The following is an 18,253-nucleotide window of genomic DNA, read 5'->3' as shown; positions in this document are numbered from 1 at the left end:
CACGTTTATTCTGGACTGGGGACCATTTGTGGTCCTGTGGTTCGGTCGCTGAGAGAAAATGCCGGAAGGATCCGGAGCAGAACCGAACCTCAGGAACATGTAAAGGTCCTCCTCCAGTCAGTGTGCAGCGATGCTGTTAAAGGACAGACTCTCAGCCTGCCTCCCCTGCAGTGCACTGTGATGTGGGCGTGATTGACAGGCCGAGTCGTACCGCCCCCTCACCAGTCCTCGCTTGTGATTGGTTAAGAAATGTATTAAGAAGTAACAATAGGGCGCTCCCCCTTACAAACTCTAAATCAAAATAATACATTATATTTGGAAAGAAATTACATTTTTATCCTCAGAAATAATTTATGTTATCTAGAGTTGACGCCTGTGAAACTTTAATGGTACTTCAAAGCCAAAAAGGGCCCCATTAGCATCATCTATCACACCTACGACAGCTCATGTAGACTTGGAAACTGATTTTCTCCTCCCTCCCGTTTCAGACTTGTTTTTTTTTTATTCATTTTTTACAGCCTGATTCTGTCCTCCATTAAAAGGAAGCCGCTGGGCCACCCCCACCCCCCCACCCCCCAGGACGCGCGCCTGTGCCGTGGAGCTCCCCCTCGCTGCGCGCATCGTGACGGAGTGGATGCAGAGTCTGGCACAGGACGCAGGGTCACCTTCTGACACTGCAAGGGGAGAATACCGAATCATTTGCGGCAGAGGCCGTCGAGTTGTGGTGCACCTCAGCCGCAGGCGTCGTCTCATGGTAAGTGCGCTTGTTTATGTGCTCGCGTTCGGCGGCGGTGCCACGTTGCTGCACAGGGAGGCTGAGCATCCTTCTCCAGCGAAGGGCGAAGCGCGGATAGGGGGGAAATCTCGCATCCTTCTCCAGTCGTGTGAATTATGTCTCAGTCTGTCTCCGTCGCGGCTCCGAGGTAAAAACGCTGCGGGTCCGTTGCAACATCGCTGCTGCATCGACGTCGGGTTGTGTTTGCGTCGTTTAGGTGATGTTCTGTTGTTTTGCACCTCGTCAAGGGTGAATGGGACCTTCTTGCATCATTTTGGATTGTCATCTCGGGCATCCCTCTTCAGCTGAATTGTGATCTCCTTAATGGGTCGTTTGGTACAAATGCAGATATTTACAATCCCACGAAGGAGGGAAGCTGTTGTTTTTACCAGGCAGCCCCCTTCGATGGGCCGGAATGAGCAGATTCGACCTATAGGTTTCTAAAGGTTTCATTGTGTTTATCTCCATGAATGTTACATTTAGACGTGGTTGATTCCACATCATGGCTGTTGTTAGTGGAGACGGTCACGGTTCACGTTTGTGCCTTATACGCCAAAGATATGGCAGCGAGGCTCCACCAACGATGCGTTGATTGTTATTTAGCGGCGTGATTTGTGTTCCGTAATAAAATGCACCGTTTGTGTGTCTATCAGATGATTTCTCGGAATGTTAATGAGAGCGCTGCGCTCTGACGTTATGTAATTGGTGGTCACACAGCACAGCGAGGAGCCATGCATCGCGTCATTGTTTTTCCTCTCCGGCTGTCCATCGGCACCGTGCACAGAGGAGGGGCGTCCTGCTCCCTACACGGGATTAGGTGCATGTGGTCTTTTAATCATTCATTAAATCTGCTGTAAGGCATCCAGGAGCTCCAGCGTTTGTGCCTTCTACAGTAGATCCCCGGGCTGTTACCTATACACCAGCAGAGATGATCCCAGGGTCCTTTACTGGTATTTACCACACAACCAGCGGCCTTTAACCCATCACAGCCCGCAGCCCTTCACCGTCGGGATGACAGGCGGGTTGTTGTGGAGCTGTCCGCGGTGCTGAAACCTCTGTTCGCTGGACGGCCCCTCCAACAGCCAAGGTGCCCTCAAGAGAGGATGACAGAGGCAGAGAGATGAGAGGAGGATGGTGATGATGATGATGATACTGTCATGGGGGTGGGGGTTAGTAGATCTAATTATGATGCCCAAAGGAGGAGCTGAAGAGTACCACAGCTATCTATCTATCTATCTATCTATCTATCTATCTATCTATCTATCTATCTATCTATCTATCTATCTATCTATCTATCTATCTATCTATCATTTAAAAAGAAATATTTGGTGTTGTTGATGTGATGTGACACTCTGGTTTCTGTAAATGTGTTTTTACTACTGTTCATTTCCCTGTGGTGAAATTGTTTCCAGTTTAAAGTGGTTTTTATTCCACTGGAGAGTTCGTTTTTTGTGAAAACATTTGCAGACGGCATTAACTGCAGCCAAAGCCTTTCCCAAGCCAGCAAAACATCACTTTTATCATTTCATCGTGGATCTTATCCAGTTTGGATGACGGGTTTTATGTTTTTTTTTATCTACCTCCCTCTATTTGGTCACTTCTGAGCCTCGTCCACATTAACTTTGAAAGGATTATCACGAGCAAGTGGCAGATGCTAATGAGGGAGGGTGAAACATTCAATTTAGCTCTTGAAACACTGGTCAGGTTTTCCCTCCCACAGGTAATGTCTTCCACCGCAACATACGGATGAATTATGCGACTGTTTATTCACTCATAAGTATTTATAGTTTCCATTCTGTGCTACTGAAATGTGCACCCCAGTGACAAATGTCCTATTTTTATACTAAACTACATGGTGCATGTTTTGCTTATACTTTTAGATATTTGCTACTTTGGCCTTTTTTTGGCAACGTGCTGGTTGCACATCGGAGTGACCTTCCGTGTTGCCTTGTTATATTGTCGGTCTTCAGTTCGCCGGGTGGTCCTGACGCCTCAGGTGTGAGGAGGAGGAGATAACGTGTGAAGCAGCGGCGCCGCTTCGGCCCCGTCCCCGCCGCCACTGTGGATGAACGGGTTAAACGCTGCTGTTGCTTTGTTACAGCAGGAGATAGTGGCGTGTGACAAGGCGTGAAAGAGATGTAGAACGGAGAAGGCAACATTGGAACAGAGGGTCAGGAGCCTCGCTTCTTCATCTATCAATACGTCAATACGGAGCTGGGGAACCTCAACCTCACTGGGTGTTGGAGACTTTTGTCCCAGTTCTGAGGCAGCTTCAGGTTGCTTATTGTTTCAACCACTAGGCTGGAACATTGGAATTTGCCCCCAAACTACCTCAAACTGCTGATGTCTGTGTGTTTTTGTGAGCATCTGGAATAGCAGCGGTGTGTGCTCATGTCAGGGCGACGGTGGGTGCGTTTGTTAGGTGGAAACAAATTGGGCTGAAGTGAAATCAAATGTTCCCTGAAAACCCGTTAGCTTAGCGTTTTGCCTGTGTGGCACTCGCTCGCGTGGTGTGGGTGAGGTGTTTGCATTAAATTCTGCTTTTTGTGTGGGCGGCATGTTGTTCGAACTCGGTATGACAGCAGAAACCTTTCGAATTCTGGGAGTTTCTTTCTAATTCCCACAATAATTCCAAAATTGACTCTCTTTCCTTTGCACAGGTGATCTCCTGCAGGGGAACAACAGCCGACTCTGAGGTTTATGGAAAGCTGACCTCCCGGTGAGGTGAGTTGCATCTGTTTGTTCTTGCTCTTGTTTACTCTGTTTACTGGCGGTCCGACAGGAAGACAGGGAGCTACTGGAGGACCCTTCAGAATTCCAAACACATGACACGAGTTAATGAATAAGCCTTTGTCGGAGGCCTTAATATTTCATGAACTGCGCCAGTTTGATGCTAACCGGAGCTCATTTCAAGCTTGATAACACTGAGTTTAATCAGCCTTTCTAAAGGTTTCTGTACTTCCAGATGTAGAGAGGTGTGGCTCCTATCTGCTGATCTAACTGGGTATCCTTTTACAATTCACCTCTTCCCCGTTGTTTTGAGCGAAGATGCGTCAGAGTGTAAGGTTGCCTTTGCCGTCCCACTGGGAGGCCAAAAAAAATGATAGCCCAGGAGAGATTATTGATTCCCAGACTTGATCTCTCTGTTCTCTAGATAGGATGACACAAGAGCGCTGCTGCGGGGGGGGTGAGGCGGCCGTTTGATGAGCACAACCTGCTGTCAGGGAGGCTCATCGGAGCGCCACGGTGCATTTTAGCAACAGGCGTTCCATTTTTTTGGTTGCTTTTACCCAAAACAGGTTCATTGTAGGAGTCTACAGTATAAAGACGGGTGATTTTCCAGCTTCGATTGCAGTTGCCTCCTCGTGCCAGCTGGGAGAGTCGTCCTCCCCGATGTGCACGGCTCCATTATGCTCTCAGGATATTCAGCCAACTTGAATAGTTTATATCAGACGTGTTTATTTTCCGTCCTCTTTATTTAACCACCACCAGCATCAGTTTGACTCCTAATAAACCGTGTTCATCACTCACTCGCCAAACAAACTGGCAGTGTTGTCAGAGCCGAATCAAGTAAACATGGCTAACGCGCCAACTCACAGTGCAACTTCGCCTCATCTTTTCAATCGTGGGCATCTACAGGACTCAATATGATGAATACATTTGCAGCCACCACCTCTGAGGAGGAGGTTTAAATAGTTGTGTGGCCATGATCCTGGTTGCTATGTGCAGATAAATGGTTTTACCAGCTCCTGGTGGACGGTGATCTCCAGCAGTGTTGTTGAAGATGCTTTAATGGTTTTAATTGATGTTCAGCTGAAATAATCCGGCGAGCGGCGCCTCCCACTCCTCAGTCCTCACACATGCACAGGCTGTGCGTTTGAAGGTAGCCCATCAGTATTCAGAGCAGCATTGGGCTGTTAAACGATAAGACGGCAGCATTTCTCCCACAACATGAGAGCGGAACACCAGGCTGAAAGCAGAGCCTGCATCTGGTCTCCCCCATCTCACAGCTTCAGTCCTTCATCACCTCCATCACATTAATCTCACCCCTCTCTCCTCTGCTCTTCTCTCTCTCTCTCTCTCTCTCTCTCTTTGCTCTCCCCCAGCCACTTTTTGATTCCCTCTGTCACCACACTGTCACCGGGAGGCTTGTGGCGAGAGTCAATAGTTATGTAACCACTGCAGCAGTGCTGTGAGCAGTCTGGGGTGGTGGTGGGTTGTTAAGGTGGGGGTGGGTGGGTGTTTGTTTATGGGTGGTGCATTCCTCTGCTTTTCTTAACAGCCGCATTCCTTGTGTTTACTCTACACTATTTGTTTTTATAGGGTTTGCCGAGCAGATCTGCTCCAATACGGCCTTACAATTAGCCTTCCTTACAGGAATTATGGGAAATAAATAGTGGAAAATGTAATTATTTGGTCTAGCAATGGTACCTTTCACCACAGACAGTGCAGTTCCATGACTCATGATTCATGCAAGCTATGGTTCAACAGTAGTTCAAAAGCCAGGAAATGATTGTTAGCATGCTAATATGGTGACAGATGCTAACATCTACTGACTCTGTATGATGCTCACTGAACCCTGACCAGTAAAAAAAACACAAGATGGCTGGTTGAGGCTGCGTGATGGAGGGTTTAAAATGTCATTAATATTTAAACGATCCAGTAGCCTCAGTGCTTAATTAGCACTATAGGAAGGTAGAATTTAACGCTCTGTGGTCGATGGTTCTTACTGCAGTGTTACTGGTTCTGTGAGGATGTGGGTTTTATGTATGAACTCAAATGTTTGGCTGCTTTGTTGAACATTGCTTCGGATTTAATTCACCCTATATCTAATGTTTTCATTTTAAAGACACGTGACTGGGTTAATTGACTACCAGCGCTTCACCACATCCAGCAGGTCACATGACCTCTCTCTCTCCTTATCAGTAGACTTGTGCTCAATTCCATAAAGTAACTGTAGTTAATGGGTGAAACATTGAACGTTGGGGCACCTCCTTCAACACATGCAATGACCTTTGACCCTCAGCAGCAGGAGATCAGCAGAAATCAGACAAGATGCTGCTTTATTTTGTTGTGTTTACATCTCACCAGTAATGAATTATCATGTGCTCGGCTGCTCTGGGAGCAGCCGCTCATCTGGCTGACTCACGCCATAGAATGAAAATGAAAAATGAAAAGACTACAGCTCAGCCTGTGATTCGGTCTCAAGCATGTAGATTTAAGATGTCAGCTCCGGCGATGCTGAACTGTGAGGCTGAAAGTGATGAATTTAGCAGCAACAACTGTAGTACAGACAGACTCATTAAGGTTCGAGATGTCTTCGTCGCTGTTTGGCCTTGACTGATGACCATGCAGAACCCTAAATCCACCTCTTGTCGACTGGTTCTCATCCTAAAGGGCAAAAACGATACCTGCCGGTATGGTTTGTGACTAGTTTTGATCATAAAACAGCTTCTTAAATGGAAGGAAAAGCACGTTCGCAGGTGGGATCTGTCTCCTGATGGCTGGACAGGAGTTCGCTGCTGGAGGAGCGCGCTAATGGCGGCCGTTGTGCCCTGAATTCTGTTGCAGACTCCTCGTCGGGATCGACGCGTCAGTTCATATTTGCCTCAGTGAGCAGCGAGGCAGCCTCACATGTTCTAATGATAAATCCAACACAACAGCGCAACCCCCCCCCCCCCCCCCCCCCCAATCTCACATTTCTTTACTCCCTGTCAGCCGCCGCGCCATCTTTTCATTTAGCTCTGGTTGCTAAATGGTAGCTCCTTCGGTTCAGGATCCACCCAGACTCGACTCTGAGGCTCTCTCCAGTGGACGGGCTGCTCCTGCCTTCCTGCTCCTGTCTAACCCGTGAGTCATGTGACCTGCTCCACTGTTGTGGCGTGTGTGAAGTCTGCACAAGGCGAGTCCTGTCTCCCGGCAACATCCAGCAGCGTGTTTGTTCTGTCCTGCACCAGGAGATGAATCACGTCTCTGTCCTGATGTTCAGCTGCTTCTCTCTGTATTCCAGTCAGAAACAGTCTGGCTGTCCCAGCGAGTCCCCAGAGTCCCCTGAGCTCCAAAGTCTCTGTCTTGGTCCCATCATACTCGTCTTCCGCCAACTGAAATCGATCCAAAAATCAAAGAACCTTATATTAAAGTTGTTTACCCTATAGAGGGTGTTGAAGTAGCAGAGGATCATGGGAAATAGTGAATAACATCACATTTGGAGGTAAAAACCAAGTCAAAGTTAATATCAAAACCTCGAAATTTCACCCGTTTGTGTCGGTTTTTATATGCGACGCAGGACTCACAGATGCTGTTATATTTAAATTACATTGAAAGGGGAGTGAAGGATCTTGGGGTCAGCACTTTTGTCTCTAATCAGGACAGAAAGCTCGGTTAGTGCGCTGGTGTAAAGTTAGTTCATCTCTCTGAAATCTTCTTACTGTAACAAGCTTAGATGTTTGTTGTGGTTCCCATTCAGAGCAGCAAGCGGCTGCAGCAGTAATATTGTCTAACCCGGATCAGAGCGTCCTCTTGTGTTTATGATGACGTGAGCTCTGTCTCAGGCCTCCATCATTGTCCCCAAGACTCATCCCTGTGGAGAGGACCAGCCGTCCCACCAGGTCCACCTCTGTTTTCACTGTCCTCGGCCCCCGGCTGCATATTTGCTCCCCTTCCTGGCTACAGAACCCTCCCCCTCTAAATCTATTCAAGTGACACGCTGCAGGATTATCCTCAGCCTCTGAGACACGCTGCTTTGGTCAGACTTATCCTCCTCTCTGGGTTCACTTTGCCCGGCGCTGCGAAAACAGCGTCTGCAACAAAACATCAAACCTTCAATGAACCAGTGAAGAACCTGTTTCAGACTTTGGCTTGGATTTTTTTCTCTCTCTTCTTTCCCAACGATGGACACAACTATGGTAAGAAAAATGTTGCTGGGAAGAAGTTGCTGCTGCAAAAGCGAGTGATGAATCCCTGTTTCAGCTACAGCGTTTCCACAGACTCCCAAAAGGCATTTTTATTTTTATACGACAGTATAAATGTACCTTTTCTGAGACTTGACTACTTTATTTAGAAAAAGAAAGATGTGTCGACTGTGCCAATAAGTTTGACCAAACCGGATTCTAATCTAATCAGCCTAATCGGTTTTCATACTCTGTCCACAGTCATAATTGTTTGTATGATTTTTCCATATTTGCCTTGCACATATTTGTATCAGATTTGTCCAGAATGAAGAGTGTGTCCTCTTACTTGCTAATCTGAGCTCCCATTCTTATGCAGAGAGTATCTATGAGCTTTTGGACACTTCGGTTGTGTTATGAGCTGCGGTTTTGGCGCTGTGCCGCAGCTTAATGTGCCTTTCTGTGACTGAAGGTGCTGATGTCACTGACGCAGAAGCTGATTGGAGGACTGTTGGGCAGTTGGATGGTGCGATGGTCTTTCTTTGTTGCAGACATTTGCGTTCTGGCCTCTGAACAGACTTGTTAGGATGAAACGGAGCTTTGACTTGACATAAATGTCGCACCAGGAGAGATTTACATGTCATATAATTTCTCTTCCAGCTCTCCCAATAATAACCAAACCCCTGCAGTCGTCTCTAACGAAGCACCATTGTAATCCAGACCGATAAGCCCCCCCAAAGAGTCACGCTGAATAGTTTTCATGTATATTTGATTTACTTGTTAGACACTGAGTAGTGAGCATCACAGCAAACACAGCATTTTATTGTAAAACAGAAATCATGTTGATATCTTTACAAAAGAACTTACTGATTGTTCCATGATGATAAAGGTCTGAGGTTCTACCACAGGTCAAATCTATGTTTAAGACAAAGTAATTCTTGGAGATCATATAGTTATTAGTGTGCTTTGGTCCACTTTGTCCACTGTACTAACCATTTAATATTAAATGTTTCGGGAAAAAAAGTTAATACATGCACAGCTGGGTAGTGTAGTCCACTTAATGGTTGGTGCCATTCAGCTCAGTGGCTCCTTCGCTTTCTTAGGACTACAAACGTGAGTGGATTCATTGCAAGCAAGGTCATTTTGTTTTGTGACTATTAAATTATACTTCAAGCAACAATTTAAAACAAACAAGATTGTGCTTTTTTTTTAGCTTTTCTCAGGGATGGTTGTGCACGTGAGGGTCAGTATGTAAAGTCAGTTTAGAAGCAACACAAAGGTGGGTGTGACTTCATCAGAGCTGGTCAAACTGTGCTGGGAGCTGCAGCTAAAAGTGCCTTTCCTCCGTGTACCAATCTTGGGTTTAAGGACAATTGCATCATTAAATTGAGCCGTTTAAGAAAAGTGAAGTGTGTTCAGCTCAGGTCGTCCATCATTTCGGTGAGTCATTCCAGGGATGAGGGATGTCGCAGAAATAAATGGGCACTTGACAGTTGAAGGATGAAGCACAAAGGGTGCTGCAAAACCAGAGCAAACTCTTTCCTCTGGTGCAGCTGGGCGTGCAAATTTATCCCATATTCTGATTCATCTGACCTCTATTCACACTTAACCCGGACCGTTCTCCCAGAAATAACCCATCTTACAGGGTATGCCTTAATAAAGCTCTATTTACATGTCCAACAGTCGGGAAGATGATTATTTTTAAAAAGAGAAGAGGTCGCTGTCGAGAAAAGCCTGTGTAGAAAGCATCAGGCCTGTTTTAGTTGTGATGGAGGATCATGGGAAATAGTGAATAACATCACATTTGGAGGTAAAAACCGAGTCAAAGTTTAAACTTGTCTCCAGTATCTTAGTATCAAAACCTCAAATCTAACCAGAAATTTCACCCGTATGTGTCGGTTTTTAGGACTCGCAGATGCTGTTATATTTAAATTACATTGAAAGGGGAGTGAAGGATAGTTGTGATGGAGAAAATATCGACCAGCTGAAATAAATACAAATCACCCAAAACTCCGGAAATCTGGCAAAGACAGAATTATTCAGCCCTCACAACATAACAACCAATCAAAAATCTTTATCAGAGGATTTCCAAAGCTATAACAGTAGAATTATTGATTACATTTCACTGTGGTTTTCCTGTTGTAACTGTGATTTAACACTTCTATTTGTTCATTTTTGTGCGTTAGTGAATAAACTATTTGATATAATAACAGTGTAAGATTGATAAGCCCAAAACAGACAGAACCAACCAAAAGAAGGCATGATCAGACGTCTCTGCTACACAATCTGGGTCTCACATGCTTCCTGTCAGAGGAAGGAGCGTCAGCACTGTGGGACAATTCAGGGTCAGAGCTGAGACGCTCCAACCCTCCATCTGATGTCTTTTTCTAGGACACGCCGATATAAGATGCCCCTTCTCCTTCCTCGGGGCATGGTGGTGGAAGCAGCAGAGGGGCCTATTTTTTCTCCATTACCATGATAAAGGTCTCAAATAGAAACCTGTGCTCGCCGACGGAAATTGTCACATTGCATTTTGGATTCCTGGCGCAGATGCAGGCGATAGGCCGTAAGCCTGCTGGCGCTACGCTGCGTTCTGTCTGCTTTTGTCTCACAGGGTGTCTGATGTCCATCTCTCTGTCTCCTGCAGTGCTTTAGGTACCCAGCCCTACTGCAGAGGACAGCTTTAGACGTTCAAGTGCTTCATCGCAACCAGGAAAATGTCTGGCTCCTACGATGAAACTGCAGGTGCTGACGACACCATGGACAGCTTCTGGGAGGTACAGACGCACCGTCGTGGCCGCTCTCCCACGCTGGGAACCCTTTCCCCTCTTTGATTTGCACTGTTCCCACCCCGAAAGCGTGAACATTTTCACTTAGATTTCCCAAGACAAGCCTCAGAGGCTGCAGGTGTTGAAGGCAAAACGTCCGTCCCTTGTGAGGAACCGGCTCAGACGTGTCCTGAGTCAGGATCCTTCTGTCCGAATATGTTGCAATGTCTGCACTGGGGGGGGGTTATTAAATACTGTGACTAGTACTGGTTTTATATGCAACACTGTGGATATGAGGGAGTAAAAACAAGTGGAGAGACTTCACCAAAAAAACAAACTTCCTCATCAATAATAGCTTTCAATATGTGGACCCAGACAACAAAGGTATTAAAGACCTATAAAAGATCAAGCCAACTCTGTCTGTCCACAGTTGTGCTGTGCTGAGAACCTTTCTGTGTTTGTGTGTGTGTTTACAAAGTTAGCGTTAATTAATTCCCTCAGTACAGAGTCTTCTTTGTGCTGTGGCTCCTCGACTCAGACAAAGAGCTTCAGTCATCAGCTCGTCCGGGGCCTTTCATCACATGCACCTGCCTGTAGCATCCGTACAACCTCTCCAGAGCCGCAAACACACAAACCGCACGGGTTAGGTTAGAAGGGTTAGAAAATCTGTGCAAATACTGGAGGCTCGGTGCGTTTGCACGTGCAAGCGGCCCACCCGCGTGTTGTTTTTGGTGTGACTCGGCAAACCGTCTCGCACGCCACAACTCATGCCGTTGCGCACACCTGTCCTAATGCATCCCTGCAGCTCTATCAGGGAAAAGCAGCCGTGCGTGCTGGCCTCGGAGCCAATCACAGCGCAGCCCCTGCGGCCACGTGAGCGCAGCAGATAAGCGCTCCATGCATGAGGAGGATCTGTGTGTGACGGTGTGTATGAATGGATGTGTATAGTTACTGCCTGTGCACATTCCTGGGTTGCTATGTATTTCGGTCTCTCCCTCAGAATCCGACTGCATTACACCACTCAAGAGGATTAAAGTGGCTACATACACACACACACACAAATACGTGCACGTCATTGCATAACTACACATGCACAGGCACGAGCAATCCCCCATCCGCCCCTCCCCCATTGCCTCCTCTTCATCATGCACCATGAGCTCACGCCCCCTGTAGGCACCGAAGAGGCGGAGACACGACAGACTTTTTTAAGGACGCCTCGCTTAAGGTGGCCAGATCCGAGGGAAACTGCAGCAAAATTACGCTGCCAGAAAATCAGCGTTAGCTCTGATCTGTGCCGTTTTGGTCAGGGTGCCCAGAAAATGGGCCGTTTCATGTGCGCCCCTGCCATTTATTTAAAGACGAATGTAACCTTTTTCAGGATTAAAGTATGGATGGGAGGGCATAAAAGGGTGTTAAAAGAAATCAAACAACATCTTTTCCTTATGTATAAATAAGAAGATCTAAATGACAGCAAATAAAGAATTCAACTTAAATATCACACATATGCATATAAGCACATATCATATTGCTTCTTGCTTTTAATTGCTAATTAGCAAGGGGATACTGAGAGACACTGTGACCCTTCAAAATAAGTGCTGTAATAAAAATGGCCTGTCCAAATGGTTTTATGTTGTAATATTAATAAATAATAATGATAATTTACACGATTGCGTAAACACCCTAGCCGCCGTGCACATTTTGAATTGTTTTGCTCGGATGGGCAGCACCGGGTTTCCTCTGTGCTGCATGTAAAGGGCGGCGTTGCTGCTTCAGGCTGTTTGGCTCTCTGTTCCCAGGTGGGGCACTACAAGCGCGTCGTCAAGAGATTTGACGACGGCCATCGGCTCTGCAACGATCTCATGGGTTGCCTGCAGGAACGTGCCAAGATAGAAAAGGCTTACGGGGACCAGCTGACCACCTGGTCCAAGAGGTGGAGGCAGCTCATCGAGAAGGGTCAGATTTTAGGATCAGAGTGGTCCACAGAGTTAGTGGATCTGTTGGAGGCTTCACGTGATCTTTTTGTCACCAGGCCCACAGTACGGCTCTGTGGAGCGAGCCTGGTTGGCGGTGATGACCGAGGCAGAGAAGGTGAGCGAGCTGCACCAGGAGGTGAAGAACGGCCTGCTGAACGATGATGTCGAGAAGGTGAAGAACTGGCAGAAGGAAGCATATCACAAGCAAATGATTGGAGGTTTCAAAGAGGCCAAGGAGGCCGAGGAGGGCTTCAAAAAGGCCCAGAAGCCTTGGGCCAAAAAGATGAAGGAGGTGAGAGAAGATCTGCACGGTCTTGCATGAAGTAAATGAGCTACAGCTCCGCCATTTCTTCCTCATCTGATTGGAAATGCTGTTTGTGCTTGGGTGCGCAGATGGAGGCAGCCAAAAAAACCTACCACATGGCCTGCAAGGAGGAGAAGTTGGCTGCAACCAGAGAGGCCAATGGCAAGACTGAGGCTTCTGTCACGCCAGACCAGCAGAAGAAACTCCACGAGAAAGTGGACAAATGCAAACAGGATGCACAGAAGGTGAGAAGGTCTGGTGTCCTATCAGGCTCCTGATTGATGAGTAACCAACTGTATTTTTAACATAAAGAACAGTTGATAAGATGTGGTTCCTGAGGTTTCTCTGTGTGTTTTTCCCGTTTCAGGCTAAAGAAAAATATGAGAAGTCTCTGGAGGAGCTGAATAAATGCACCCCTCAGTACACGGAGAGCATGGAGCAGGTGTTTGATCAGTGCCAGCAGCATGAAGTCAAGAGGCTGACCTTCCTCAAGGAAGCCCTGCTGGACATTAAACGCCATCTTAACCTCACAGAGAACCAAAGGTTAGACGTGTTACCTCTGCGGGTTTAATTTATGTCTCAGACAGATGCTGGTTCTGCATCTCAGACCAAAGGCAGATTCTCTTTTGGAGATCTAAAAGATCCAAACCTCCTCTCTGGACTTCAGTAAATACATCTTTGATGAATCATGATCACAGTAACATGAGCGCTGAAATATCTTTCTCAAGTAAAAGTCCTGCGCTGGAAATGGCCTTTGAAGCCATCAATTAAAATGTGCTTCGACTAAGACGGTCCAACCTGTGTCCCACATTACCTAATCCACTTATCCTCTCTGCCCTGCATTAACAGAACATTCGGTTTCGCTTCCACTCCATTTATATTCATGTCTCAAGCCTTTGTACCCTCATGGAAGGAACATTTAGAAATCACCGGAGTGCATCCAGAAATCAGCATTTTAGCTTTTAGCATTTTGCTAACTGGCGTCGCCAGTTAATCAGCCTCGAGGCTCGCGGCAGCTAATAATTGGTGATTCATTCAATGGCGTTTCGGTCGAACTGAATCTCCATCAGCGTGACTGCGCGGTGTATTGTTAGCATGTTTATTTCATAAGGGGTTATTCAATCTGGTTGCCATGGTTGAAGCGCCCCGCCACTGTAAAGCATTTTCAGCTCCATCATTTATGCTGGCCTGGATACATTTCCCTGTCGCCACTGCTGTCTTTCTCAGTCGCTCCCAGAACCTTTGTCAGCGCTTTTGCTCAGAATAAATAAATTAGAATGAACTTATTTACTGACAGAAGCTCTAGTAAACAGAATTAAAAGAATAGCGAATACAGCTGATGGATCTATTTAATGGATTCAGCAAGTTTATCTTGAGGCAGTCCATGTGCAGCAACCTTCTCTTTCCTATTTAATAGCAGGTATTTTCACACAAACTCATTCCAAAATGATGCTTCAAGAAGGTTTTTTCAGTTATGGGGGCTGTTGTGTGATCACCACATCATCCAGAATATGTGGAAGGATTTTCAGGATGGTTTGGGCCACATTATTGTGCTGTTGGGGGCTTAAAACGCAGGGAGACACTGGAGTCTTTGTCAGCCTGCTTTGGATCATACTAAAGCCAGAATCTTGTGGGTACCCCCCCAAACAGACACACGAGGTCTGTTCTGGCTCTCTCATCCTCACTGTTTGTTCCACTTTCCTCTCCTCAGCTATGCCACAATATACAGAGAACTGGAGCGCACAATCTTGGGTGCAAACACACAAGAGGATCTGAAGTGGTTCAGCAACAACCACGGACCCGGGATGCATATGAACTGGCCCGCCTTTGAGGTACGAACCAGCAACCTTCAGGGAGAAGCACGAGAAGGTGCGAGTCTCACGGCCCATTTCGCTCTCTGTCTCCCCCCCAGGAATACAACCCAGACCAGGCCAGCGCTCCCCCAAAGAAGAAGAAGCCAGACGGAGCCCCACCCACTCCGAGCACCGACCATGTGGCACCACCTGGTGATCGCAGCAGGTCAGTTCAAGGGATGCAATGAAATAAAAGAATTCTTAGACTTCTAGGTTGCACCATTTCCCACCTTTTTCTGACCTCTCCCTTTTCTCTCCCCCCCCCCCCCCCCCCCCCCCAGTGTGAGCAGCTATGATAAAAACCAGGCTTATTCGACCGAGTGGTCCGATGATGAGCAGCCCACCACCTACTCTGGCAATGAAAACGGTGGCAATGGGAATTCATTTGAGGATGATTCCAGCACTGGGAGAGGGGTCCGTGTCCGCGCCCTGTACGATTATGAAGGCCAGGAGCAGGATGAGCTCTCGTTCAAAGCAGGTAATTATCACAGGGGGCGGAGGCTTTTGTCTCCCTGCAGCGCCTCTCCTCGTGGCTCAGTAATACGAGCTCTGCGTTTTTGTTCCCGCGTCCCAGAGCTCCTTTTTAAAGGTATTTATAGCCCCTCATCAAATCTCAATATGCATTTCCAGGCTCAACGCAGCTGTTTAAAGCTGAAAGTCTCTTTTGAATTCCCTTATTTATCATTTAGCTTAGCACGGGTTCGCTGAATCTATTCAGGTGTCTCTCAAGCTCCCGAACAAACTTTTCAAGTTTTTATTCATTCATGATGGAAATTCTTTGGTGTTTACTTACCAACCTGGTTCCTAAATGATGTTCCACTTTTAATTCGACTTTTAATCTTATTAAGGGTTTTTAGAATTAAAAACACATCTTTTGAATCATTTGAAGGCACGCAGAACATTTACTCCCTGCTGTCAGTGGCTCTGCTTCAGCACAGCCAGCATGTCTCTTTTCTGGACACACGGCTACAGTCCTAGAGGACAATCGGCACCGCCTCCCTACTGATCGAGCTGCACTGTCTCTTTCTCAGGAGATGAACTGACCAAAACTGAGGATGAGGACGAGCAAGGCTGGTGTAGAGGTCGTCTGGACACCGGGCAGGAGGGACTGTACCCGGCCAATTACGTTGAGCCGATCTAGACATATTCCTGGACAAGGACATGCCATTGGAGGCCGCTCGAACTGTCCCATCCAATGGCACCATACATAGCCAGAGACTAAAGAGCAACACATCCCTTGCCCAACAGATGCGCCGAGCAGTCTTGCCTAAATAAAAACTTAGTAACCTAAAAGACAATATATCAGTATAATACGTGTTATGCAGCGTTGGGGGCGGGACTGCACTGTACACATTTACAACCAGGAGCAGCAGTCATTCCAGTATATACACACTCAGCCCGACATCAGAACAGTGCAGGAACACATCGCTTCTCTCTGCTGTATTTAATAATGCAGCCTATTTAAACCTGCAGTCTGCTGCACTCTGGAGAAATGAGAAGATAATATAATCAGTGACACCCACGCGGCACAGACGAGCTTCTCTGTCCTGCATTGTGTATATACAGTGTGATGAGATTTTTGTGTAGCATTTCTAATGCTGTGCGTGCCCAGTCGTCATCCTAGCATCGGGAATGCTGTTTCACGTTCCACACACTGTATCCTCTATTTTCATTTTGTTCCGTTCTGTTCTTTTCTTTGTGATTTGGTCCTGCCTCTTTCCAGTGTGTGCAGTGCTATGTGTTAACTGTTTCTGCGCTAGCATAGCAGCATGTGCTATGCAGCAACTTCCCTGAATCCTGCAGCCTCCATCAGGCTACAACTTGATGCAACACTATAAATGCAGAGTTCACTTTCTGGCATCACATAGTTCTGTTTTTCATGAAGGTCATGATATAAGGATATATCATGCTATAAATACTGCGCGTTTCGTTTATATCAGGGTTTTTTTTCTTGTTGTTTGCATCACATGCCCTTTCACATGTATCTCAATGCAGCAAAATGGAAAGAATGCAGCTTTTGTGGAAGCTTTCATTCTTGGTTCATTAATTCAGGTGTCATTCGGTCCTCTAACACGGGTGATGAACTCCCAAAGAGCAAAATGGGATCGTTTTTCCCGAGGTCGCCACTGTAGTACAACACGAGGGTATTGAACAATGCTTGTGCCGGGGCTTTTTTCTTCCAGTGCAAGTTGCCAATGGAGGCGTATCAGCGCGTCACTGTGCGACAGGTCTTTGGCGATCATAGCCTCTCTAACAGGATATGAATGTAGAAGTGGTTTTTGGGCTTGAAAAGGGGCGTGTCGTTGAAACGTGACCTTCACTGTCATTTACAGCCCTACCTACGGCGAATAGCACTAGTTCTGTGGCCCGTGTCCCTGCTGAGCCAAAGAATGACACTATGCCATCAATTCCATGTTTTTCCTCTCCATGCAATTACGTCATACATGTGACACCGTTTCAGTGATGTAGCTGCCTCCCAGTACACCTAAACTTCACTTGCACTCCATTCCCCAGGCATGGATTTGTCACCAGTGCTGCATTGCATGTGGGAAGACTCTTACACATCATGTGACCTGGTGCTTTTTCATTCTGAAGCGGCTCCATAGATGTAATTTTCCAGCAGTATTTGCATTTATCAGATGTTGTTAAGGCACAAGTTGCACCTGAACCTCTGATCAGATGGGAGATGTGGTTTGCAGCATTGCTGTCCAGAGGTTTTTAACGCTCCCTGGACCGTTAGCAGGCAGATGTGTTTAGGTGGTCTGGGGACTGGAATAAGATTTGACAGGTTTGGGTCTCACGTGTGAGGAGAAACACATCACCAGCTAACAAGTTGTGTCTTAGAGTAAGCTGTCCAGCATAGCAAAAAGGACTCCTGTAATAAAACTGTTCTTCACATGAACATACACACACATGCACACACAAACACACACACACACACACACATACAGACAAATGCATTCACCACTCAACAAAACACACAAATTCAAATACATAAACCAGATTACCAGGTAAGTATTTTGGGGGGAAAGTCATCATCATCAGTGTGTATGAGTTGTGTATATGTAACAAAAAATAAAATGTTAAAAAAAAAATGCAAGTGATTGACTATTAAGACAAAATGTAGTGTTATACATGTAAATGTGTTCATTAAAATAACAGCAATGAAAAGCATATTAATGAATAGATACCATATCGTATGGATTTCATTGCGATGGAATTGTCAGTGTATCATAAAAGCGTGACGTTATCCCACGCTGTCAGATTTGTATATGATGATGTAATTTAAAGATTATATTCTATTGTAACTGTACAACTGTGTTGAGTTGAAAATGAGACCTAATCACGTTGAGGCAGTAAAAAGATGTACATGTAAATGCTTTTTTATGTTGATGATCTCTTCCTTATGCACACGGGGGGCTGCAGCTATCGTGGAACCCCTTACTTAGCGGTCTAGAAGATGTATGTTCATATAGTTAGTGATGTACTTCTATCTCCTAACTGGTGTAGTGCCTGTTCATCTTGATGTAACAGAAAGTTCATTTAAATATGCATAAAGATGATTCTGATCACAGATTAATAATGACCATAGTAACGACAAACCCGACTTGAATTTGTTGTGATGTGTCAATATTCCAATATTGGTTTGAAAGGGAAACAAGTTTGTTGGAAGCGGGAAAGAAACGAGTTAGC

General features: G+C 46.1%; 1 protein-coding gene and 1 long non-coding RNA gene across 4 annotated transcripts; one reads left to right on the top strand and one right to left on the bottom strand.

Annotated features, from left to right (window-relative positions):
- Window positions 1-557: 557 nt before the first annotated feature.
- Window positions 558-18,244, top strand: LOC130530490 (protein kinase C and casein kinase substrate in neurons protein 1-like). 3 transcript variants are annotated; one of them, XM_057041709.1, is made up of 11 exons: window positions 558-754; window positions 3,436-3,499; window positions 10,310-10,439; window positions 12,227-12,383; window positions 12,460-12,695; window positions 12,797-12,952; window positions 13,075-13,250; window positions 14,419-14,539; window positions 14,620-14,726; window positions 14,842-15,038; window positions 15,592-18,244. In XM_057041709.1, the coding sequence occupies exons 3-11, from the start codon at window positions 10,380-10,382 to the stop codon at window positions 15,699-15,701; spliced, it is 1,320 nt and encodes a 439-aa protein (XP_056897689.1). In that variant the 5' UTR covers window positions 558-754; window positions 3,436-3,499; window positions 10,310-10,379; the 3' UTR covers window positions 15,702-18,244. The 3 variants fall into 3 exon arrangements, with proteins under 3 accessions (XP_056897689.1, XP_056897690.1, XP_056897692.1); XM_057041710.1 differs by lacking the exon at window positions 558-754 and adding an exon at window positions 768-923; XM_057041712.1 differs by lacking the exons at window positions 558-754; window positions 3,436-3,499 and adding an exon at window positions 7,405-7,680.
- LOC130530496 (uncharacterized) lies at window positions 5,822-7,326 on the bottom strand. The gene is made up of 2 exons (XR_008951853.1): window positions 7,204-7,326; window positions 5,822-6,876 (listed from the first exon to the last, which is right to left on the bottom strand). It is a non-coding gene; the product is annotated as an uncharacterized LOC130530496 (long non-coding RNA).
- Window positions 18,245-18,253: the final 9 nt, after the last annotated feature.

The sequence above is a fragment of the Takifugu flavidus genome, chromosome 8 (assembly GCF_003711565.1).
Source record: "Takifugu flavidus isolate HTHZ2018 chromosome 8, ASM371156v2, whole genome shotgun sequence".
NCBI classification, from domain to species: Eukaryota; Metazoa; Chordata; class Actinopteri; order Tetraodontiformes; family Tetraodontidae; genus Takifugu; species Takifugu flavidus.
The sequence above is the reverse complement of the archived record's forward strand: the minus strand, read 5'-3'. Positions and strand labels throughout refer to the sequence as shown.

Bases quoted from the DNA above. Each gene is read 5' to 3' on its own strand.
- LOC130530490 (XM_057041709.1), top strand. From the start codon at position 10,380: ATGTCTGGCTCCTACGATGAAACTGCAGGTGCTGACGACACCATGGAC. The intron at 12,696-12,796 runs GTGAGAGAAGAT...TTGGGTGCGCAG, and splicing joins GGGCCAAAAAGATGAAGGAG to ATGGAGGCAGCCAAAAAAAC. The intron at 13,251-14,418 runs GTTAGACGTGTT...TCCTCTCCTCAG, and splicing joins AACCTCACAGAGAACCAAAG to CTATGCCACAATATACAGAG.